General features: G+C 36.4%; 1 protein-coding gene across 1 annotated transcript in view; it reads right to left on the bottom strand.

Annotated features, from left to right (window-relative positions):
- Nucleotides 1-585: 585 nt before the first annotated feature.
- Nucleotides 586-27,539, bottom strand: part of Zip102b (Zinc/iron regulated transporter-related protein 102B) — a 44,484-nt gene continuing 17,530 nt past the window's right edge. The window contains exon 5 of the mRNA XM_072901466.1: nt 586-11,779. Within this exon, the coding sequence (XP_072757567.1) occupies nt 11,531-11,779 (249 nt within the window). The 3' untranslated portion in view covers nt 586-11,530. The remainder of the gene's footprint in view (nt 11,780-27,539) is intronic.

Raw genomic sequence — 27,539 nt, 5'->3', positions numbered from 1 at the left:
TATATGTGTAGAAAGTATATGCGCGGATACAGTGGGTTCCGCCCCTCTGCGGGGGGCTCCACTTCCAGAAAAAATAACCTAACCCAACCCATTTGTTGTGTGGGTAGGAAAGTGTACGCGCGGATACAGTGGGACTATATTATATATTATGTTAAGCGTTACTCAGGGTGATGACCTTGACAACATATGTCAAGATCAAGGACATCGGAGCATCCTTCCCTAAACAGGATATTTACCATTATAATATTAGAATTTATGTTGTTTTGTATTACATATATATGTATATAATATATATATAATATATGTTAATTCTAATATACAGGGTGGACCATTTTAACCCATCCAGTCGAATATCTCGAAAACCAAGCCCGGGAGTATAAGGCTTTAAAGTTGCAGTATTTTGACATAAAATACAAGATGTTTCATAAAATATTCATTTTTTGATTATCTTACTCTAATACTTTTATGCACAGAATAACGAGACGAATTAATTGGCATAATTAAAACACATAATTATGTTAAAGTAAAAATCTGAATTTGCAACTATCAGTTACACATTTTTACTTTAACATAATTATTTGTTTTCTTTACACCAATTGATTTGTCTCATTATTCTGTGCATAAAAGTATTAGAGTAAGATAATCAAAAAATGAATATTTTACGAGATATCTTGTATTTTATGTCAAAATACTGCAACTTTGAAGCCTTATACTCAAAAACTACTTAATAAAAAATACTTTGTCATAAGTGTTTTGGAAAGCTCTCGAGATGAGTTACAAGAATATGTAAAAATATATAAGGTATTCCATTTAAAAAACTTGAAGTGACCTTCACGTGACCTTCAAATGACTTTTCAAGGTCAAACCAATGGTACCATCTTATGGCCCCCTCGAAGCCATACAACTTTTGTCTGAAACATTTTTCTCTCCCGGGCTTGGTTTTCGAGATATTCGACTGGATGGGTTAAAATGGTCCACCCTGTATATATATATATATATATATATATATACATATGCAGTAAACACAAAACAAAATAATATATCAATATTATAATATCCAATTCAACAATGTGTAACTGCAATTAACATATTTTGTGTAACAGTTATAATTGTTAAATAAAAAATTATAATTTTTTTATATTATATTGTTGCTTAGTGTTTATTAAATACTGTGACGTGAAGTTTTCTTTCGTCACAAGGGCCGAAAGGCCCGATCAGAAAGGGTTTTCGCGGGACCTGCGTCCTCGAGTTATAGAGAGAACGCCCTGCGAGATCTACTTTTTTATTTTCGCGCGTTATTTGCGAATTTGGCGGCAGCAACGCGGGTCCGAGGAGCCTGGTTATGACGGCGAGCGGAGGCTAGGGACTGCGGAGAGATCACGCCCGTACATTTTATCTAATAATTCATAAATCGGCGGAAACATCGAGTGCCGTTAAAAGGTTTAAATCTGCAGGAGCATACCGAGAGCGAAGGACCGGAAAGGAATGGTCAAGGGGATGGCCACTCCCGATAGATTAAACATCGGAGCCCCGACTATGCTGCTGGAAGGTCGGGCTCAACCATAGAGTCCGGGGAAGCCAAGGGCACCGGACCGAGCCGGCCGGAAGCTGCACCGGGAAGTTGCCTCGCGGAGACCGAAGGATCACAAGATCGATAACCCGAATCGAACGGGACACGATAAGGAGCGGCCGTGATTGGTCCTAAGGACCACGATAGCGCCGCAAGTGGCCTGATTAAGTACGATGTCGCCGGCGTGTCTCCCGCAAGCGTCCCGTCACGCTCGTCACTGTTCGGCGAACGATCGAGGACGACAGGCCTATCGACCCGACTAGCCAGGATCATCGTGCAAGACCGGACGACGAAGAGGGAGAAGGATTATAAGGCCGCCAAACCGGTAACTCATACGATTCGAACGAACGCGCCCTGTTATAATTATTGTAATTTTAGTTGTCGCGATTCACGGGGAGATTATATTCCGCCGTCGCGTATTTGTTGCCGTATCGTTTTTTTGTGAATTTCGAGGGTCGCATTTCGTCTGAGTCATAAAAGGGCATAACGTCTCTCTCAATAGTCGCCGGCGATAGTCATTATTGTATTACCAAATTACGACGTATCGTTCAGTTGTCGAAATTTGTTGCCGCGTGTTAAAATTGTATCCGTCGGGAAGCGAGCTCATATACCGCGTGTCGCGTGCGACTTCACGTTCGCGCAATTTATTGACTCGCGATCCGGGAACAATTATTGTAACGTCATTTAGTCGAATGCAATCTTGTGTACACGGATATCGAACTTGCGTATTCCGCTTGTTAGAGGAATCTCATACGCCGTATAGCACATGCAATCTGTACCGTGGTGATCGATGGCGGAGATCGATGCGTGCCGGCCGCGCATGTTTACGTATATTCCCAGCGTTTTAGTGTAAATCGATTAGCGTGATTAGCAGACGATTCGTGGCCGAGACCTACCATATATAATTGAACAATGTATTTCTACGGTCGCCACGACCTTAACAAGTCGCGAGCGATCCGCGAAAAAGTCTGAATTCCTATGAAACCACGCGTAATTCGATATCCCTCGCCGCGACATCGTGCCGTCACACGCCCTTCACATGCGCCGAGCGTGCGACGTACATGTCTAGTTGTCGCATTCAGGATAACTCTCAGAAAGGTTTTCTCGTCCACACCGAGAATTTTCTTGGGTATTATATTCATTCTATTCATCATTGTCAAATATATTTATTCCTACACGAAATAATTGTGTCTGTTTTCCGGAAGACTTTCTCGCGTGATAGATATCGATTCTTGATCTCGTTCCGCTCCTACGCAACCCTCTCCCCCCCTCTACCGCTTAACTATGGACTAGCCGCTTTAGTTGCCGTCGCGATCGTAATTGTTTTACGATTTTTGAGCGGATCAGGCGAATGCTGTATTAATTGGAGACGGCGCGAATTTTCGCGCCTGACACTCAACATTATCGTTTCGATAGAGCAAACGTCGGTTAACTAAGCGATCGCGTCGAAGGTGTGCCGTAGGCCAGTCCATCGGCCAAAACTGTATCAAGAAGCGTACACGGGTTTTAACCAAAAATAAAATTTACGGTCACAACATATATAACATACAAAAAAATATGTATATACATATATATGAAAACTTTAATAATTCTGAAAAAAACATAATAGATATATAAATACTTACTTTGCATATTATTCATTGTTATGTAATCAATTTCCAAAGAACAAGCGTGTAAATCCTTATATTAAATCCTTATATATATATATATATTAATCCTTATATTAATTAAAGATCACTAAAACAAAATAATAATAATTTATATATATATTTTAAGATTATTCAATAAATAATAAATTTTTTTTACGTACTTTTTCTATGCGAAACGAATAGATTTCTTTTTTTTTCTGACACCGGGCTACATCAAATCCATGACACAATTGATAAATTGTTGAGGTAGAAGTTAAATTGTAGGAGTTAAAGTAAAATCCTCGTGAGAGGCGAAACACAAAAAATTCAAATTCAAACACGCCAACGACACGCATAAACCCACAAACACATCCGCTCCCGTCTCCCGTCCACGGCCAGTATAACGGGCTCGCAACTTGAATCTCACATCAGCTAGCAAGCAGACAGCAGACTAACTTAACCTATGCATATATAAAATCTTTATTTTCATTGGTCCGTAACATATTATATTATTTTTTTTTTCTAGTTCTTTCTTTCTTTGCGTTATATTTCCGAAGATGCCCGAAGTTGAGACGACTCATAAACGCAAAGTGTAAACATAGATTATAGAATACCATTTTTAACGAAAATGTGTTACGGGGCAATGCAAATTTCATTAGCGAATTTATAACGCAAAAAGTTACAGAATAGGCCCACTGGTTTCTCGCGTGCGTCTCGATCAGCTGTGCAAGTCTCACTGTCGGGATTTTTCCGACGCCGATCGATTAACCGCTCGATCTCGCTCGCGAAGGATGGCCCTTCGCGCGGCCAATCACCTCGCGGCACGCTATCGCGTCGCCGGGCCGCACGCGCACGGGTGTAGCGGGGTTTTTCGCACCTCTCTTTGCGATATCGGTTTTTTCTCCAGGATTTCGGGACGGTCCATTTTCGTCGTCGACTCCACGTGTGCGTATATAATATTATGCATGTATCAATTTAAAAAAATTTTTATTATTATTATTGCTTTTTCATACTAGCTTTTTTCAAAATTTAGGTGTTTGTCTTTTTTACTAAATTATTATAAAATATGTGATAAAACAGTGTGCTATTTTTTATAAAGCTTGGAAAATACTTGTAACAAATATGTATTAATACGTTCTATTAACAATAAGTAATAAAATATTATCTTTGTTGCTAATAACTGTAATACAACCCGGAGGTTGAGTTATCTACCGAACGCGTCTCCAAGTGGCGGATAGGAAGACGTCCAGGTGCCCCCCGGCTTCTAGTGAGTAGGCTCACTGGTCGCCGGGGTAGACTCTGGATAGTGACAAACTATAACCGGCTCCGCGGGCGTAAAACCCCAAACAATGGGCTGGGAAAATTGCCGCCGCGGATCAACTCCCTAACCAAGCTGGGAGCTATCGTGGCGAAGGCTGCGTGGCACTGGGAGAGCAGTGTCGCGAGCGATGCCTCTGGGGCACCAAGCGAAACCCCAGAGTATTTAGCCTTGCCCGGACAAAGCGGGGCGCTGCTAGAATGGACTGTTGTTTCCTCGCTTCTCGTGGGAACAACATAAATTAAATTTGGAGGGAATAAAGCTGAGGGCTCGCAAGGGCCTTCATCCTCTGGGGATTCGGGATCGGCTCTGGAACGGGCTCCGGAAAGGAACGGCTCCGATAGAGGCGAAGCATCGGCTCCTCGGAAGAGGAACCGAGAAAAGGAGGACCAGGAGAGACAAGAAGAAGGCTTCCGGGTCGACTCCCTGTCCCTCTGGGCTCTCGTTACTCCGTTGAGGGATAGGCAGAAGGGGCACACCGATAAGAAGTGCTAGGTTCTGCTGATACTCCTTCGGCGGAAAGAGCGGTGAAGAGGCCGAGGGCTCAGGAAACTGGGTGCTATGCGGCGACCACTGATCCTCTGACGAGGGCGATTATGATAGAGAACTACCCTGAGGGATTGGTTACTCCGGCGTAGTTGACCTTACTAAGGGGATCTATAGTGAGGGAACTGACAGGGATCCGTGCGGCTCCTGCGGTTCTTAGGAGCGGGGCCGTGGTGATTAGGGGCAGAATAAGATGGCGCTCAATTGGCTCACTGAGCGGATTGGGCACATCTCACCCTAGGAAGGCGCCAGGCTCAAAGTGGTGGACATGGATGCGCTTCAAAAGCGACACACGGCTACCGTTTGGGTACCGGGTCCTCTGGTGCCTGCGGAGGTTCCGGGATTGCTGGAGAGGCAAAATCCTGACATTTCCACTGCAGCTTGGCATGTCTTCGCCGAGAATGTAGGGGCTTTCCCCTTGGGGAGGAACCTCTTTCTCGGAGTACCGAAACCCAGTGTCCTTAAATTGAGGGCAGCGGATTATCGGTTAAGCTACGGGCTCGATCAGGTCTTTGTAGATCTACACAGGCCTCATAGCAAGAGGGAGGGAAAGGGCCAAGGTAAGGTCCGTTCTGAGTCATTCCCTCCATAAAGTAGGTATGGTAACGATGGAATGTACCCAGATTAACTTGCATCACAGCAAAGGCGCTTCAGTTGTTCAAGAGCATGGCTGTGATGCACACAGACATCTGTCTAATACAAGAACCTTGGGTTTACAAGGGATGTATTAGGGGTTACGCGGCGTGCGCACGTCTTTTTAAACATGTAGGCAAACTCAGGCCTAGAACTGCTGTTATCAAGGGATTGGAAGGGGGCAATTAATGCCAGAGTTTTACTCCAGAGATGTGGTAGAGGTCTTGGTCGACTATACCAAAGCTGATACCGGAGAAATTAGAAGAGTGGTGGTGAGCTCTGCGTATTTCCCGCACGAAGAAGGAGACTCACTCCCGCCTGAACCAGTGGTAAGAATAACGGACCATTGTAAGAAAGATTGGCTAGTGGTTAGTTGCGATGCTAACGCGCATCACACTGTCTGGGGGAGCACCAACATCAACGAACGAGGAAGGAGGCTTTTGGAATACTTGGCAGCCACGGACCTAGAAATTCTGAATAAAGATAACGAGCCGACAATTCTGACTGCGCGGAGAACTGAGGTCCTCGACCTCAATCTGTGCTCCATGGGCTTGGGTGTTGAAATCTTGAAGTAGAGGGTCTCGCATGAACCTCACTCCCTGATCATAGGCAGATCAACTTCGGGCTCGGAAACGTCAGGCCCGAAGTGATCAAGCGTAGGAATCCGAGGAGAACGAACTAGGCTTTTTTTCGAAGAGACCTGGCTGTCAGGCTTCGGGATTTTCCTAAGAAACATGGCACTGGTGAGGAGGTGGAGCTCTGCGTAGATTATCTGCAGAAAGGGCTAATCTCCTGTTATGAAAAGAACGAAGAAGACAGGCAACGTTGAAGGGCCCGTTCTTAGAAGTGTCAGGTTGGTTCCATCTGTAAGTAATATATATTGATATATCAAGAGATAAGTTAATTATTAATCAATGTATGTAATTGTACCTATTTTATATTTGCCCCTCCGGTGGTGCACCAACTTATCGTGGTGGGGAAGGCTCCGGTTCCGATGATTCTTTGGGGCGATGCCGGCGAGGACTTTGTCCCCGGCAAATCCAACCATGCCAGTAAGGCCCAGGATGAGGAACTGGCTAAGAGTGCACCAAATTCTAAAGTATGATAGACGTAAAGAGGAAGAGAAAGAAGCGAGCGGGATTGGATACCGCATAACGGCACGGACGGGGGGGGGTGTCCCTGCTTCCTCCGGGTCGTCATCATGCGAAGGGCCACCCAAGGATTTGGCGGCGGAATCCTTGGGGAAACTGGTGACTGCCGTCATAGATTCATGTTGCTCCTTCACAGTTGCCATGGCCGGCGCGCGAGAGACGCTGAGTGAGGACGTCTTTTCTACAAAGACTCTTGGGAAGGCGAGGGCGATTGCCGGCACCGCGGAGGAGAGGATGGAGGAGTGCAGGACGGAACCCGTGAGGTGCTTCAAGATGTTGGAGTACCTTCGGGCAGCCATGAAGATCATCATGGGTTATGCAGAAGTCCTGGAGGAGGTCCTTGATGAGGTCTGCCGTGAAGGTAAAAAGGCCGTAAAGGCGATTAAGCCCTTCACAGACGCGGCTGCTAAAATTGCGGAAAGGGGACCTGTACGGGAGTTCTGGACACAGGTCTCTATTAAGACCCGACAGGCCGTGACTCAGACGGGAGGAGGGTCATGCGATGCCAAGTTGCCTCCCCCGCTGAGCTTGAGGTGATGCTGAGGCCTTTCACCTGCGTGCCTGACGGGGAGTCTTCTTCCTCGATAGTTGCGGAGGTCGAAACAGCGGAGCCCACCACCGCCGCCCCTAAACCGATGGAGGTCGCGGAGGCGGCCTCTGCGTCACCGTCTTCGCTGGGAGAAGGCCACGGCGACGCCCAGACAGTGACGCAGACCGGGAAGTCTGCTCTTCTCCCAGAAGACTGGGAGAGGATCGGTAATTTGGTGCGGGGAGAGATCCGGCGAGTGTCTGATATTGCAAAGAAAGAATTGTCGTCAGCGAGCACCATGAGTGCATACGAATGGGACACGCGTCTAGCATTATAGAGCTAACTTATTTCTGAAAAATATAATCTCGGAATACAACTTTATCATATATGTATAGTTGATTTTGTCATTAAATGTGCTGTAAGTTTTACTATACAATACTAGTTTTACTGTACAATATTAGTTTTACTAAGACAATTTTAAAATTTTTTAAAATTGAAGGGGAGAGGGGTGATTTCGAAAAATATGACATTTTCGAAAAATTTTATTATGCAGTTTTAAAGTATATTGAAAATCATAAAACTTTTATTGAAAACTTTTTTTCTATATTTCTTATCATTTCGACGATATTTGCTCAGAAATATAAAAATCGATTTTCTTCAAGAGGGTGTTTCACTCCCTTAACGGCCGTAAGAGCACATATAAAAAAATGCGTGTCTCCTAAACTACACCTTTTGCAAACTACAACATATTCAAACCACATCAAAATTGGAGGGAACACTTCCATAGACCTTGCCTTGTCAGTAATGAAATATGTAGTCATATGTTTAGATTAAGCAGTGACTTGCGTAATCAATTAATGAGTTTCGAATTTTCCATATTATTTGTTGTGCCCGTGCCGTGAGGATAGGGTCTTCCGGGATATTCGCCCAAAGAGTTGGAACTCAGACAGCAAATAAACACACTCCGTACTTGTTTAGTAAAAGAATATATTTCGGTCGTACTGTTACACTATTCTCACACTTCTGTTAGCTCGCGTATTCGGTCGTCGTGTGGACGAACCGTGTAGATAGGTCGATAACTTATTTACGCGCGGCTCTCTTATTAGCTACTTTCTTATGAGCGACCGCGATCGGTTTATATATCGCTTTAATTTCGAGGGTGGAAGGATGAGGTTTTCCGGGTCGGGCGCGGGACGTGCTCCGTGCTCGGATGTCGTAATGCTTATTTAGCTTGACCGTGACTTGCTTTCTTTTTAGTCACGTCCTATTTTTCTTTCTTAATCTTTCTATTTAATTCTTTTAATACTTTGCTTTGTTTGCTTGATTTTAATTTCTTATTTCTTAATTTTATGTATTTACTTTTCCTTTCCAGGTAAGTGTCTTGGGTTATGACATTATCATAAAGCAGTACTACTAATTAGATATTAAGTAAAAAGTATGATTTGATTAATTTAATGATACAAAGATATATATCCCTTTAGTAGATATCAAAGTAAAGAATGTATGGCAGTACTTTTTCATTTTTATATATACACTTAAAGAACAACAGTGCAAAGAAAAAATAAACTGAATTAATAGTCATTAATTTGTTTTCGAGTAAGACGAATCAAAACGTTAGTTTATACTTGAAAAAATAAAAGTACGATAAATTGCTTCGTGTATTTCACATAAAGACATAACAAATTTTGGTAAAAGTGCATAAAAGGCAACACCTCTCCGATTTTCTTGCTACTTACATATATTATTCGGGGAGTTGTTCCCCGCAAGAATTAAGTGGGGGACGGCATTGGTTTAGGAAATATAACAAAATGAAATTTCATATTTTTTATGCTGTTCCCTCGGTTTTATAAATGATAATACCAACAGTAAGGTTTGTTTACGTTCTACTAATTTGTGCGACACGGAAAAAGTTATTGTTTACATTTTTTGAGGGATATATGTACTGTTGAATGAATTACTTGGTATTAATTTTTATTAATGATATATATTTTCAATATTTTCATAACATACACACATACACACACACACACGCACACACGGGGGGGGGGGGGATGCAAGGGGGGCCTTTCTCCTTCGGCCCCCCTCTCGCACCCGCCCCATCCGTGGAAAGTTGCAAACCCATGTGAACTTTGCTTTGTTTTATAACGTATATGCGAACCGAGATGGACGGGGTGGGTGCGGGAGGGGGGACCGAAGGCCCCCTTGTACCCCCTTCCCCGTGTGTGTGTGTATGTATGAAAATATTGAAAATATATGTCATTAATAAAGATTAATATCAAGTGGTTCATTCAACAGAGAATCGCATGTAAAATAAATAATTTGCAGTAATACGTTGAACTTTGACAACACATGTGTCGTATACATTACTAGGACATAAACAAACCTCACTGTTGGTATTATCACTTTATAAAACCAAAGGAACAGCATAAAAAATATGAAATTTCATTTTGTTATATCTCCTAAACCAATGCCGTCCCCCACTTAATTCTTGCGGGGAATTACTCAGAACAACTCCCCGAACAATATATGTAAGTAGGAAGAAAATCGGAAAAGTGTAACCTTTTATGCACTTTTACCCAAATTTTATTACATATAACTATTTACATTCTCGTTTATGTAAACATTTGCTATCGGTTTTTTTCACATAATGGTAAATATCCTGTTTGGGATGCTCCGATGTCTTTGACTTTGACATATGTTGTCAAGGTCATCACCCTCAGTAACGCTTAAAAGGTTTTAGCCGTCGCTCGTTGTTTACTAAAAAGTTACATACAAAAATTGACGTTTTTTGCAATTATTTTATCAAATACTGAAAATTTAAAAAAATGTTTCAAATAAAAATTGTAAGTCTCTTCAAAATACACGTTTTATATGCTATCCATTTTTATTATACGAGTGATAGTTTTCGAGAAAAACAACGATAAAAACTATAAACCTCATACAATATTAATTATAATATCATACATAATATAGTCCTACTGTATCCGCGCATACACTTTTCTACACACACAACAAATGGGTTGGGTTAGGTTATTTTTTTTGGAACTGGAGCCCTCCGCAGGGGGGCGGAACCCTCTGTATACATTTTTCACGCATAGAAAGTCTACGCGCGGACACAGTGAGTTCCGCCCCCCTGCGGGGGGCTCCACTTTAAAAAAAAATAACCTAACCCAACCCATTTGTTGTGTGGGTAGGAAAGTGTACGCGCGGATACAGTGGGACTATATTATATATTATGTTATAATTAATATTGTATAAGGTTTAGAGTCTTTATCGTTGGTTTTCTCGAAAACTATCACACGTATAATAAAAATGGATAGGATATAAAATGTGTATTTTGAAGAGACCTACAAGTTTTATTTGAAACATTTTTTTAAATTTTCAATATTTGATAAAATAATTGCAAAAAACGTCAATTTTAAAAAATTTTTGTAACTTTTTAGTAAACAACGAGCGACGGCTAAAACCTTATAAGCGTTACTGAGGGTGATGACCTTGACAACGTATGTCAAGATCAAAGACATTGGAGCATCCTCCCCTAAACAAGATATTTACCCACATAATTTCTATAAATTTACTATCAAAATTTTTAAGAGAAAATTTAGTTAAAGATAAAAAATTTACTATTATATGTATATTACTAAAAATAATCTTAAGGTTATACTTTTACAATTTAAAAAATGTAATGTGTAATATATAAATTTAAAAAAATTATAGTTTATTTACAGTAAAATATTAAACAAAAGAAGTAAGTTTTTCACAATACACAGTACTGATGTAAAAAAATGTCATTATTATTATAATATGTAAAATACAAGGCAAATATATTCGTCGTATTATGATTAAAAAGTGACTAGTCTAACAGATTTGCTCGAATAGTCTAGAAGTATTATATATACATCTCTTAAATGCTTATAATTTTTTTAATAATCAAAATCATATCTTTATAAAAAAATAGATCTCTTATTGCAGAATACACATCTTTTTTTATTAGTGATTCTTATCTTTTTCTTAATATATGTATTGATCTTGAATATAGTATTTTTTATAATCGAAAAATTTTATGGTAGAAAAAATAAAGCTTCGTAAATTAAAATAATAATTTTTGTAAATATTAGATGTAAATAAGTTTTTTCTACATAGTACTTATTTTAATCAATGATGATGTCCAGTTGTAATCAAAGCAGGTAAAAATGATCCTATTACTAAGAACAATATTTCTTTAACTTTAAGTCCAGTCGCAGATGACGTTGTACCTTCGACGTTTGATAAATGTAAATAATTACTATTTCTTGTCATTAATTCTGGCAAAACATGTACAGTGGCTACATAAAGAAACGTTCCAGCACTAAACAACATAGCTAAACCAGTCGCATTGACACTACTTAACGTTTCTTTTCCTTCCTGCAACAATACAAGTTATAATTATAAAAGTTAAATTTTATTATGTATAAAAATTAAAGAATTTTAAAAAACAATAAGTGTAAAGTTTTAACAAATAAAAAACAACAAATAATAAAGTTTTAACAAATATAAATCACATGTTACATTCAAACTCACATGGAACAATAATGTAATAATAAACATAGAATAAAAGAATTAAATTTATATAAAACTTAAGTAAATTTATATAAATTTTTATAAAATTTATAAAAATTTTATTTATACTTTACAAAAAAAATACACAAAATTAAAAAATCAATTATATGGCTCAAAATTAAAAAATCAATTATATGGCTCAAAATTAAATATGAGATCAGTAGACAATACGCCAAGTGTAAAAGGTATATCAATTTTCGGAAAGTATTATATTTGATATAAAATTTATTGCAGTTCGAAACAGAATATGTTAAAATTATTTGTATTAATATGAGAACATTATATATGTGTATGTGTGTGTATATATATTATATACTTTGAGTACCAGTCTCGAAATTGAAAAATAGGCAATATGAACCAAACTCATATTACCTATTTTCTCTCATTATATTAATAATACAGAGCCTCTCAATTTAATATTGAATAACAAATCATTTTCATTATTATTTATTATTCATTTATTATTTTTATTTATTTATTATATTTAATAAAAACAATTATTTATTTATTCACATTTATATTATATTTATTTTTTATTTATTATTATTTATTATTTTTATTTATTTATTTATTTATTATGTTTATTATATTTACTAGAATATTATATTTTTCCGTATTTTTTCCTTCTTTCTCCTTCTTTTTCCCTCTTTTTTTTCTTTTACTTATCCTTTGTCTTTTTTAAGTTCAAATAAAGCGTTTTTTTCTTCTTTTCTTTCTTTTTTTTACTTTTGACTATTCTTCATCTCTTCTCTAACTTTAAATATGAACATAAATAATATTATTTACTTAATATTATAAGTTCTTCCTTGTTCCTCCCTTCTTCCTTCTCATTTTCCCTCTCTTACTCGTAATAAATAAGTTTGAATAACATAGCAAATATATAATATAATAAGAGAAAATTATATGTATAGAAAAAGAGAGAGAGAGAGAGAGAAAGAAAGAGAGATAAAATATACGTACGTACATATATGTACATATGGCACTGTTACTTTATATTACAATATATTATTACCTAATATTATATTTTATTTTTTCTTTCTTGCTTTTCTTTGGCCTCTTTCTCTTTTTTCTTTTATGCATTCTTCTATAATTTTAAAGAAAACATCCCTCTCTCTCTCTCTCTCTCTCTCTCTCTCTTTCTCTCTCCCCCTCCCCCCTCCCTCTCTCTCTATTTAATATTACATTCCTTCTCCTTCTTTCTTCCATCTCTTCTTTTTTCTATCAATCTAAATTACATATTAAATATACAATCATATCATGAAAGAGAGTTATACATAGGTATATGTATAATATATGTACCTTTCTTTATTTGTCTCTTTTTCCCTTCTTCGTTTTCTTTAACTTTGTCTTTTCTTAACTTTACTTTAATTTAATTTTTTTTAAGTTGTTACACAAACTGTCAAAATTTGCATGATAATTTGATGCTGCAGGCGACACAAATGAAATAAAAGTCACAACGCATTTGACAACGAGACATGTCTTTTTTGGAGAGAGATTATATTTATTATTAATTATTTAATTATTTATTGTTGATTTATATTTATTATGTTTTTATCAATAATGATATGTTATAATTTTGCTTTAAAAATACATATATTTGCACCCTCAGAATCAATCAAATGTATAATCATACATAACTGTTGCAAATGCACCTTTATGGACAAACTTACTCTGCATGTGTATGTACGTACGTATAACTGCTTTGAATCTTAAAATTGGTAAGAAAAATTGTACTTTTTCGAGTATGAAATTTCGAGTTCTCAGGATTGACTGCACCAATCTGTAAGAAATTTTTGGTCACCAAGTATATATTACTCGACATTTTCGCGCATCCCCACCCATGACACTGCGCATTACGTTTGATGACGTATCGCTATATACTTAAAGAGCAAGGATCTAAAAGTGAGGGATTAGATTCAATAATCGTTATTCAGAAAGTCGGAAACTCAATTTCGGGAGTTTATCATTGGTATTTGTAAAGACACGACTTTGATCTTTATCGGTTTTATACTTGCAACGATTCGAGAAACCTTATATTTGTCGATCATCCTATATTAATAAATTACACTGATTAATCGGCAACTAGATAAGAAATTCATTAAGCTTATTTTATTCTGACAACGACCACAAATTATCCAGCTTGAAAAATTAAATTCTTACAACATCAGAAGCGGGATAGAAGACTCATCGATTCCCTGGTGATTCAAGAAGATAGAAGATAATATTATCGATAGTCTGATAATTTAAGAAGAACGGTATCAAGAATTTATTTTTGCAATTCAAAAAGAAGACTTAACGTTTTTCGATTTGATGCGTCGTGACCTTTGTCATTGGCAAGGTATTTTATAACCATTTGTTGTTGTCGTGGCTTTTGTTGCGTGAAGAATACACGACCTTGGCTGTTTGTTGCGGTGCGGTTTTTGAGGCGATGAATTGCTCCATTTTGGAAAGATTGAGTCTCAAGAAATTAAAAGAAGCAGCTCGTTATGAGATTAGCGTCTTGGAGGATTGTACAACTATAATCGATGCTATTTTGGACCATTTGGAAAAATTTGGTCCTGAGTCGGATTCTCAGAAGAACCTTGCAGATGGAACTCCTTGTCAGTCCAATCAGTCGTCGTTGGCTGGAAATAAGGAATAGCAACAAGTGCTGTCGTCATTAACTAATCTGATGTCGTTTATCGCGACACAGATGCAGCAGCAACAGTAGCTCATGGAGAAGATGCTTCAGGCAATGACATCAGGCGATGGCGTGGAGGCGCCGGATAGTAACACAGGTACTCCGGTGCTCGTTTCGGAGCAATCTGAGGAGCAGTCTGAACCTGTACATCAGTTATCCATTGGATCAGCCAGCCCGGCTCACGCGGTTACGTTGTTGATGCCTCAAATTCCTTGTTTGGAGGAACAGATGCAGAAAGTGTCCTGTTGTGGGTTTAGCGTGTGAATCGGATATCCAGGATTCACAGGGTCTAGGATGACGTTACGTTTCTAGCCGCTTCGAGCAGATTGACTAAGTTGGTGAGATGTTAGTATGACGGGAGTATCCCGTTTGGACACCGCACGATTGGACACACACTTTGCACGATTGGACACCGCACGATTGGTTACCTCGCTTCGCATGTACATTGCAAGACAAAGCAAAATTCATATGGCAACTTTCCACGCGAAGCGAGGTGGATGGGGTGGATGCGAGAGGGGGAGGGCCGGAGGCCCCCCTTGCACCCCCCGTGTGTGTGTGTGTGTTATGAAAATATTAAAAATATAGATCAAGATAAAGTTTCCATGTACGGTGTCCAATCGTGCGGTGTCCAATCGTGCAATGTTCAGTACAGCAAAGTGTGTGTCCAATCGTTTGGTGTCCAATCGGGTATCACCCGGTATGACCTTGGGTCTGGATTCATGTTGGAATCATGGATTAGCTTCAGAGAAGCAATTTTGAAGAGGTTTGAGCGTAGAGTATTGTTTCATGTAATTTTACAGAAGGTGGAGGTCAGAAGATAGAACGCAGTAAAAAAATCGTTCCATGAGTACGCTATGGCTTGTTTGGCATAACCTTGATTTGTCTGTACACAACGCTATTCATTCGTTGATCAAGGGCATTGGCGACCCAACCTTGAGGGCTGTCGCAACAGCTCTACGTGTTGAGACTGTCGACCATTTTCTGGATGAGATGCATTACATCACTGGGGCATCAGTCGAGGCGGATGGACGTCGCAATTGTGCCTCGGATTCGTCAAAGCTTTCGGGGCAACGTCGTAATTATAACAGAAAAGAAGGTCATCTTTTGAAGAAAGGCAGTGGCTTTAAGATCTTTTGTCACTACTGTAAAAATCAAGGGCACTATAAGACGGAGTGTCCGAAATTGAAAAGGAAAGATCGGCTGTCGCCAACCTGACGACTTTCAACCAGCGCGATTTTGACGGTCCAGCCTTCAACAGATTCATCTACGGTTGCATTAATTAACGAACCGCGCAACGAGGTTAGCATAAGTAATTCGCCGTTAAAAGTCGTTAAATTTAATAATATTGTTTGTACATTGTTTGCGTTGCTTAATACGGGTAGTCCGATATCTTTTGTTCGGTTAGTTGTTTATAATAAGTTTTTCGATCAACCTTGCGAAACTTTGAGTTTGTCGAGTCCTTTGTATAAAGCTATTAATAATATACCTATTCAAGTGCGGATTAAAAACAACCACAATATGTTTGGAGCAAATAGCCGCAGTCAACCTTAAGATTAACCTACACGTGTTACAGGATCATACGTTGTCAATAGATATAATAATAGGTCGCGATTTTCTTGATAAACATAATATAAAGGCAACACATGCCGAATTGTAATATAGATGTCAATAAAATTAAATTATTTTCTCAATCGTTATTATGACTAATAGCTTGCAATGAAACTGATAATAATGCAGTAGACCAGTGCTCGGAGTTAGTTGCCCTTTTCAGGCCGATTTCCGAGGCGACGTCTCCTTTCTCCCACTAGCGCTCGAGACTCGACGGCCGAGCCGCCAAATCGCTTCAGGCGCGTCTCTGTAAGAAATATATTGGGATCCATATGTTAGGTATACAAATCGTTACATCATGAAAGTTTTTCTCGCTAAATAATTTTTCTTTTTATAAATAATTATAAATAAAATTATGTCAATAAATAATAAATATAATAATAATAAATAATATAACAATAATATATGTAATATAAAATATATAATAATAAATTATATATATATATATATATATATACAATATATATATATATATATATATATATATATATATACAATATATATATATATATATATATATATATATATATATATATATAGCTTTACATAACATATTAATAATAGAATTTTTAATATTTTTACTTATAATTTATTATTATATATTTTATATTACATATATTATTGTTATATTATTTATTATTATTACATTTATTATTTATTGACATAATTTTATTTATAATTATTTATAAAAAGAAAAATTATTTAGCGAGAAAAACTTTCATGATGTGACGATTTGTGTGCCTAACATATGGATCCCAATATATTTCTTACAGAGACGCGCCTGAAGCGATTCGGCGGCTCGGCCGTCGAGTCTCGAGCGCTAGTGGGAGAAAGGAGGCGTCGCCTCGGAAATCGGCCTGAAAAGGGCAACTAACTCCGAGCACTGCAGTAGACCAACTAATAAATGATGTTTCTATTGATTTATCGACTAAAGATCGGTTAAGGAATTGTTTTACGAATTGAGAATTTGTCTGTTCAAGTTATAGATGACAACTATTATGTCAAACTTCATCTTATAGGAATGATTCACCTTAAGTTTATGCTCCTTGAAAATTAGCGTGGTCTGAGCGTGCGCAAATTCGAGAAATAGTTGACGACTTGCTCGCTCGAGATATTATAAAACATAATGTGTCGCCGTATTGCGCTAGGATTGTGCCTGTTAGAAAGAAAAACGGTTTGATTCGTTTGTGCGTCGACTTGAGAACATTAAATAATAGAGTTATAAAGCAAAAGTACCCATTTCCGCTTTTGGACCTTAAAGACGGTTTCCATCAAATTAAAGTACATCCTGAACATACTAAGTATTTCGCTTTTGTGACACCCGATGGACAATATGAGTATAAGAAACTTCCATTCAGATTTTGTGAGTCACCTTCCGAATTTCAAAAAAGATTGGTTCATATTTTTCAGCCTCTTATTCGAGAGGAGAAAATAATAGTATATATCGATGATATATTGATACCGTTAGAATTCGTGGAATTTAACTTTGAAATTTTAAGCGAAGTGTTGTTAACAATACTCAAACAATATAATTTTGAGATTATAAAAAGTGTCAGTTTCTTAGAAAAAAAATAGAATATCTTGGGTACATATTCTTTGCTAATTCAATAACTATTAATATGCGTCATACGCAAGCGATTAGAGATTTTCCTCGTCCGAACACGATTTTAGAACTTCAGCAATTTCTTGGCTTATCTAGATATTTTCGAAAATTCATACAAAATTATTCTCGAAAGGCTAAACCGTTGTATAATTTGTTAAAAAAACTTGTCGATTTTAATTTTGATTCTCAGTATCCAAGCTTTCGAAAATTTAAAGAACGAACTATTTCTTATCCAATTCTAACAATTTAATATCCGACCGCTGAAACGCAACTTCATACCGACGCAAGAGCTTCCAATCTTAGTGCAATTTTGTTTAAAAAATCTAATAATAATTGGTTATCGGTCGTTTACTTCAGTTAGACAACGAATGAAGCAGAAGCTAAATATCACAGCATTGAACTTGAAATGTTGGTTATCGTGAGAGCCATCAAAAGATTTCATATTTATCTTTACGATATTCAACTCATTGTCGTAAGATTGTAACGCCTTGGTTTATGCCGTTAACAAAGCCAATTTAAATCCTAGAATCGCACGTTGGACGTTGATTTTATAAAATTATAGTTTTAAATTAATACATCGTTCCGGGAAAAATATGTCTCATGTTGATGCACTTAGCCGTCAAGTATCATATGTCGAATCATTGCCGCTCGAAAGAGAATTAGAATATAGACAATTACAGAATACGAGATTATATTGAAAATTGTATTACATGTATGATTACGAATTCCGTTGCAAAAATTTGTGAAGATGAAATGCAAATCATCGAGCCGCCGACAATACCATGCGAAGTTTTGTATACCGATCATTTCGGACCGCTTTGTCAATCTGAGGATGGTTTTCGTCATGTATTAGTAGTTGTCGACGCGTATACTAGGTTTACATAGCTCTTTCCTACAAAATCAACGTCTTCGAAAGAGTTTTGCAAGAATTTTAAATTTTTATTCACTATATTTGGTATGCCGAAAAGTATTATATCTGATAGAGACACGGCATTTACATCACTTGAATTTAATAATTTTATTCAACAACGTAAAATTAGCCATCAGAAAGTTGCTATCGCAGCCCCATGGGCTAATGGTTTAACAGAGCAGGTAAATATGTTTTTAAAATCTTATGTTAAGAAATTAGTTAAAGAACCGCATAATTGGGAAATGTTTCTGGATAAAACTGTACGTTATTAATAATACTTATCATTCGGCAATAAAATCAACTCCTTCAAAACTTCTTTTGGGATATGATCAAAAAAATCACAATGATTCGATTTTTAGAGTTTGTTTTAACAAACATTAGCTAAAATAGATATCAATTTAACGAGAGAAAGAGATAAGAGACGTGAAATCGCTGTCGAAGCTATACAGTAGTTACGGAATTATAACAAGTATAAGTATGATAGTAGACATAAAACACCATCGAAATATGAAGTAAATGATTATGTTCTTGTTAGAGATACGCAAGTTAGACCGGGCGAAAATATAAAATTGAAACCTCTTTATAAAGGTCCATATGTTATCACAAAAGTTTTGAAAATCGGTATGTCATTCAAGATATTCCTGGGTTTAAGGGGATCCTAATAGATCTTTTTTACCGACAATGTCAAATTATTTAGGTAAAACCGAAATTAATGTATTAATTGTACAGAACAAAATACTTCTCTACGAATTATATTATATATAGAAACAAAGTTGGGAGATATCAAATTTCAATGATAAACGAAAAAAAAATTTTTGTTAGCATGATGTCGTAATTATATTTGCTGAATATAAAAGATTTGCAGTTTATATGGACAAAATAATATATCTCCCAATATAGAAATACATAAAGGAATGTAATGAAACTTGTAGAAATAAGTTTTGAAGCTTAAAACAAAATATTTCGGTTTCACCTGCAAACATTGTATTTCAAGCATTTCTGTGCATTGAAATCAACGTACAAAGCAGTAATTAGTTGCTCGACTCGCGTATAGAGAGAGCTGTAATCGGTTTCTATGACAAAGAGAGCAATAGTACAATACTATCCTTGTCTGTCTCATGCGTGTGAGAGTAATATACCGTCTCTCATGTCTTTCTTTCTCTTATTGTCGTACGATTATGCTCTTTTTCCCGCTTGCCTATTATATATCGCCGTTACTTTTTCACAAGCTTGTTTGCATTTGCAATCACTTGTTCATGCGGAAAAAATCACAAAAATGTTGCAAATGTTTAATTGAGCTTGTGAAAATGCAACAGAGCGATATACTATAAGAAGCAAAAAAGAGACAGAATGAGCGATAATTATATGAGAAAAGAAATAACATATATTATCTTTGTTTGATTCATACGTGGAGAGTAAAGGCTTTTGCACGTAAAAAAATTTTAGTTGTAATCGTAAGACTGTAAATAAATCGATCAATTACAGTGCGTAGTAAAACAAGTGAAATCATTACTAAGCACTGTGATTAGTCAATTTGTTTACAGTTGTTTATGATTATAACTAAAACTTTTTTACGTGCTAAAGATGCTAGCAATGAAAAATAACAGGAATAGGAACAGAAAATAACGTAGGAAAAAAAGAGAGAGAAATATCTTCTAAAGATATCTTCTAGAGATTCTACATTCAGAGATATTACATTCATATAAAGTTTATAACTATTTTTTATATACATACACACACGTGTATGCGTATGTATAAAATACCTATTATAAACTTTATATGAATGTAAACATATAAATAACAACAGACATTTCGCTATTTTTATTTATTAAAAAATTATTCTAATAAATTGATGAAATTGTTACGATTAAAATGACACCAAGCACGACATAAATCGGATAAATTTTAATTATATTCGTAATACAAATTTTTATTATTATTTTATTATATATTATCCGATTTTGTCATTTTAATCGAAAACATCTTATTATTTTATTGCAATTATTTTTAAAAACATCAAATACAGAACTAAATTTTAATTTTTTTATGGTATACATATTCACGCCGCTTGAGCTAATACGCCCAAGTGATCGTAGGCTTTTGTATTTTTTGTAATAAATAAATTTTACATTTTTCAGTAATAATTTTTGTAAATTTCTTAAATTTATATTTGTAGAAATATCTTGTAAACATTAATATGTGTAAAAACTGAATATATAATGTGGCACAATGATAAATTTGTAAATTTATACAATCTTTTTTTCTTTTTTGTACTTGCTGTCATAATTATTAAGAAACTGTAGAGGTTGTTTTAAACTGTCAAAACTTGTGAAAAATCAGTAAACTAAAAAATAAATGCTAGAATTGCACATTTTTTCTTCGTTGTGAGAAAAATCACATAAAATTATGTAGACATAGAATATGTATCTAACATATTGCAACAAATGAAATTAATTTGAAGGCTTCTGATAAGTAACTGTAAAATTTATAAAAGGATATAAACATAAAGAACTAAAAGCAGCATGGTACGATAATCTCACGTCATCGCAAATTTTCTACTTTTACAAAATTTTATAAAATATTTAATTTTTTTTCTTTCCATATTGTACAACCTGTATTTCATAATAAAATAAACAAATATCATAATACACTATAATTCCCTTTTCCGTAACAATCAGGGAAGATAGCTAATGCTGAGGTTGTAATATTTTGATAATATTAAAAAAGTAAGTATTGCCTCAAGTTCGATAGTATTAAGTACTTTACCTTTAGTCAAGTAATATGCCAAACGCTATTAAAATATAACAAAAATAAAAATATGATTTTGTATTTTAAAAAACTAAAGCCATTTTACAGTTTAGTTAGTTTCTTACAATAAAGTTTCTTATAATTATGAGAACGAGTACCCAAAAAAAATAAAAACTCGTTTTTATAATTTATAACAATTGTATATCACATTATCTAACATAACGCGTTTTATACATAGAATGTTTTGACAAATAGAAATTTTATAATTCAACAAGATATAACAATTTTAACGATTTTATCATTCGTGTTTATTTTTAACAATATAATTTGTGATTAGCAAACTTATTAAAAATAAAGACGACTGATAAAATTGTTAAAACGAATTGGTTCGAACGTGGCCATCACGAACGTGGTCAAATCGAACTTTAGTCAATATTTCCTGTGGCCATTCCGAACGTGGCCATTTCGAACGTGACCAAATCGGACGTTCATTTTGAACGTGGGCAAATTGAACTCTGTGCAATATTTTCCGTGGTCATGAATGTGATCGTTTCGAACATGGTCAAATTTAACCGTGGCCATTTCGGACGCTTCCGTGATTATTAGTGTCTATTGATTTTTTTTTCGTAAGCTGGTTGTTTCACACCAGATGCAGTTTTCATGTGCGCTCTGATTAGAAAATAAGTAACCCCAGAAACGATTTATTCGTAAGGTGGTTGTTTCACACCAGATGTAGTTTGCATGTGCGCTCTGATATTTTTTAAACCTCACATATACATATATACATATACGTATGTGTAACATATTATGCATATACAGGGTGTCCCCAAATTGGCGGATCAACTCTTGTGGGTAGATAGAGCGTGTTAAACTGAAGAGAAAAATCTTATATCATTTTGTTAAATTCGCAATAATTAATGAGATATAAATTAATAAAGATCGGCCAATACCAGCCAGGATAAGCGCGCGGCGCGAAGAAGCCTCCTACTTGTTACTTGATACTAGGCGCGCGGCGAAACAGTAGGCAGAGCGCTCTACAAAAGACGTACAAAGGGCGTACTTAAAGAGACACGTACAGTGCTACTGACGAGAGTTGATCCGTCAATTCGGAGACACCCTGTATATACAAAATGTTGTCGATTTATGTAAACCACCCTATATATGCACAAATAAATGTTATATGTATATATACACGAATAACTACATATTATTCGCGCCTAATATGTATGACAACATGTGCGTGCGTGCGTGCGTGCGTGCGTGTGTGTGTGTCAATGTAAACAATATAAATTGTGTTCAAATTACGTAAAAAAGTCAGACACATTTATATTTTCCTATCATCGACCTATTATGCATATACAGGGTATCCGGTAATAATCGCCTCACCGCTCATATACAGGTAGAGCAGGTCAAACTGAATAGAAAAGTCCTCTACCATTTTTCGATTTTCGAAATAATTATCGAGAAATTAATTAAAAAAGATCAGCGAATCCGCGCAAGTAAAGCGCGCGGCGAGAAGGCCGTCCCACCGATACGCGGTCGCTAGACGCACTACTCATACGCATCCATTTCTGGTCGTAGACTGCTCCTCCTATCATTCAATGAACGCCTAGTAATCGCGTAGCAGTAGGATGGGCCTTCTCGCCGCACGTTTGTACTTGCCCGAATTTGTCAATCTTTGTTAATTAATTTCTCGATAATTATTTCGAAAATCGAAAAATGGAAGAGGACTTTTCTACTCAGTTTGACCTGCTCTACCTATATATGAGCGGTGAGGCGATTATTACCGAACACCCTGTATATACAGAATGTTGTCGATTTATGTAAACCTGTATATGCACAAATAAATGTTATATGTATATATACACGAATAACTACATGTTATTCGCGCCTAATATGTATGACAACATATATATATATATATATATATATATATGTGTCAATGTAAACAATATAAATTGTGTTCAAATTACGTAAAAAAATCAGACACATTTATATTTTCCTATCATCGACGTTTATATACGCTTACACACGCGTATGAGATGATACATGGGAAAAAAACATGTGATATTGTCTGATTTCAACATATTTGCTGTGTATCAGAAAGAGAAAAGCGCTAACAGCGTCATTCTATCTTTGTCACTGATTGAACAAAGATAGAATGACACTGTTAGCGCAAAAAGCATCTCCCCGAATGCACCCGTGAACATAATGAGAAATTGTTTTTTATGACATCTATCGCAATTAAGCATGTTGGTAAATAGCGGAATTAAAATTGTTGGTAATTTATCGACAATTTCAATTCCCCTGAAATGATGGCGCTATCCCGTCGGAGTTCGTCCATCCGTTTAGGATCCCCTTAATATAATATCTAACTTACAACACTATTTTATCACCTGACAGGCAGGCTTAAGCCATGGGTAAAACCAATAAGCGACCCTCCAAACCAAAGTTTATAGGTAAAAGATTTATTAATTTATGTATTTTTATGTATCGACGAAAAAAAACTGCAATTAATTTATGTATATAGACTCGTTCTATATTTTCAGTTGCCGTCTAATATTATAAGTCGTATTATACCGTTACATAGAGTAATGGTTATTGTAAACTGCGAATAATTAAATTATAATTTTAAGAACAGTCGAAAATGTTATCAAGAGACACGGTAGTGTCTTAGCTAAGTCTAGCGTAAAAGCAAAAAAGATGCGCTCCGTGTCTTATTACGCGAGTCGGACTTTTAGAGTTATTCGATATTTTTATTTCTCATATAACCGTTCAACGGATCGTGTTTTTAGTAGAATTAATCGATAGCTTGGGTTTAAATTATATAATAAAAGTGTTTTTATTTTTGCGCTACGTGTTCTGTAAACGGAGATATCATGATGCAAAGTCTGAACTGTGAAAATTTTGCAAGAAACGTCGTCATCATGGTCTCCTCTTAACAAAGAAAATACAGAAATACGTTTCCAACTTTTGATGCAAGAAGGCGCTAGCAGTGTTTCGCGACATTACTATAGAATAGAAGAACATTACTAGATACGCAGCGTTGGTAGCGCTCTGTGATACTAGCGGCGTTTAGTGATATTAATGGCGCTTTGCAGCTGATTAATGAATATCGGAAATTATAACTAGAAGGCCTGATTGGACAAAGAGTTTGTTAATAGTATGGGTTATAATGTTGAAGGGTTAAAGTAGTGCACCATCTGTGATTTATTATTTCAAGATCGATAATTTTATAAAAATGCGATCATAGATAGTTTGTTATCGACACTGTGGATTTTACCAGTGATCTTTTGGTGAAAAATATTAATGTTAATGTGATATAACATGTAGTACAAAAAATAATATCTCTAAAAAAATTACTTTTTTAAAAAAGAGGTAAAAAAAGGTGCTAAGTCCCGCGTAAAAAACTTATCTTAGCGCTACTAAGATAAACAATATGCTAATGAAATTAACAATGTTAAGTATTTTAATTGTTTTTTTTAACTTGTATTAATTTTTAATTTCTATAAATTTTGTTTTTTATATTAATTTAAAAAATTTTTAATTTTTTTAATAACTTTTAAATTTTGTTTTCACTTAGCACAATTTTTTTTATATCATTAATTTTTGTAAGATATATAAAATAATACGACTTTGGAGATAGATTTTTATAGTTAACGCACTAGTTTGCAAATACATACAGTTGAGTGTGAAATATCTCAAGATATCTCATAAAATATTCATTTTTCGATTATCTTACCCTAATACTTTTATGCACGGAATAAGGACTTCTCAAGATAGCGGGTAGAGAGTGGCGGGTTTAAAGTGAGAGAGAGAGCGGAGAAGTCCAAGGTTTTAAGAGGAACGGGGAGGAAAGTAAGGGTGGAGTGGAAAATGGAGAGCTACTTGTGTGTGAAAAAATGGAAAGAGGAGGGTAAGCGGAGAAGAAAAATATAAGCATCTGAAAAACGGAGAGAGAAGACTGAAAAGTGATGACGTGGAAGAGTTGGTGACAAGACGAAGGACGAGGAAATAAGCGGAGTGAGGAGGAGAGAGATGGGGGAACAGAAAGCGGAGGGCTGAAAGTGGAGGTGAAAATTGGGTGAAAAAGGAGGCGACAAAGAAAAGAAAAGTGAAATAAGAGTGGAAAAATGTGACGTGGAGAAATTGGTGGCAAGACGGGGAGAGGAGGGGTAATGGAACAGATGGTAGAAAATGGTCGATATATTGATATCGATAAGTTGGAGCGGTGCGACGGACGGGAAGGAGTACAGGAAATCACGGCAGATGGCGGAAGGAGCAAGATAGATGGTGGTAACGCGGAGGAAGGAAGGCCGATAGATCGATATCGATACATAAGGATGCCGAGGTATCGATTCGATAGGGGCTGGAAAATCTAGTTGGGAAACGCATATGGTGACAAGATTAAGGCTAAGAGCGGAAAAGTAATAAGAAAGAGTGGAGGGAAGCCAAGAGTGAAAGAACGTGAATAAAGGAAAGAAGGGAAGAAGCGGGAAGGAAGAGGAAGAGAATAAGTGCGGAGAGAGTAAGAAGGGAGAGAGAGAGGAAGGAAAGAAAAGAAAGAGAAAGAAGAGAGGAAAAGGAAAGGAAAAAGAGGAACGTGATCTGGAGAGGGATAGAAGAAAAGGACCAGGAGGAAAGGAAGAGTCTAGTGGAAGGTATTGTGGAGAGAGAGAGATAGGCAGAATGGCAAGGACAAGGAGAGTAGAGAAAAGGAAAAAGGAAGATGGAGCATGGGTTCTTATAACGGAGATGGAGAAGAAAGAAGACAAGGAGGAGGTTTTAGAGAGGGAAAGGGAGATAAGGAGGAAATGGGAAATAGGAGTAGACGAGGATTTGACATTGGAAGAAAGGAGAGTGAGATGGAGGAAAGTAGAAGCGGCAAGGAGAGAGGACAAGAGGAAGGAGCGTAATGGCGAAGAACAGGGAGCTGTGGATAGATGGGAAGCTATGGAGATGGGATAAAGAGGGAAAGAGATGGGAAGTAGAAGGTGGAGGAGAATAAGGGGAGAGAGAGAGGGGAATAGATGTAGTGAAGGTAGAGGAGGATAAAAGGAAGGAGGGAGAGTAAGAGAAGGAGGGAAAAGGTGTGGGACGTTGGGAGGGGGGGGGGATAGAATGTAAGGTCGCAAAATGGCCAGGTTCGAGGAGGGGGAAGGAGATATAATTGTGAGGGGGTGTATGGGATGCGACAGAAAATTGTGCATAATGTACGTTATTTGGAATTATAATTATGTAATTTTAACAATTGTATACATGTATTTTATGTATTTGTATGAGGGAGAGAAAAAAAAGGACACTGTAAGGGATTTGGTGCACCCCTAAAAACACCCGGGCAACCCTTTGGGAATCAGGAATAAATTATTCAATTCAATTATGCACAGAATAATGAGACGAATTAATTGGTATAAAGAAAACACATAGTTATCTTTAAGAAAAAAATCTGAATTTGCAACTAGCAGTTACACATTTTTAAATGACCTATTTTGCATATTCTTGTAGCTTATCTCGAGAGCTTTCCAAAACACTATGATAAAATGTTTTTTCATTAAACACTTTTCGAGTTATAAGGCTTCAAAGTTGCAATATTTTGACATAAAATACAAGATATATCGTAAAATATTCATTTCTCGATTATCTTCCCCTAATAATTTTATGCACAGAATAATGAGAAAAATCGATTGGCGTAATTAAAACACATAATTATGTTAAAGTAAAAATGTGTAACTGCTAGTTACAAATTCAGATTTGTTCTTAAAGATAACTATGTGTTTTAATTACACCACTTGATTCGTTTCATTATTTTGTGCATAAAAGTTAATACTTTTACCCTAATGGGTAATATAATCGAAAAATGAATATTTTACGAGATATCTTGTATTTTATGTCAAAATATTGCAATTTTGAAGCCTTATAACTCGAAAAGTACTTCACGAAAAAATATTTGATTATAGTGTTTTGGAAAGCTCTCGAGATAAGCTACAAGAATATGCAATAATACATAGGGTGCCCC

Source organism: Anoplolepis gracilipes, chromosome 10 (assembly GCF_047496725.1).
Source record: "Anoplolepis gracilipes chromosome 10, ASM4749672v1, whole genome shotgun sequence".
NCBI classification, from domain to species: Eukaryota; Metazoa; Arthropoda; class Insecta; order Hymenoptera; family Formicidae; genus Anoplolepis; species Anoplolepis gracilipes.
The sequence above is the reverse complement of the archived record's forward strand: the minus strand, read 5'-3'. Positions and strand labels throughout refer to the sequence as shown.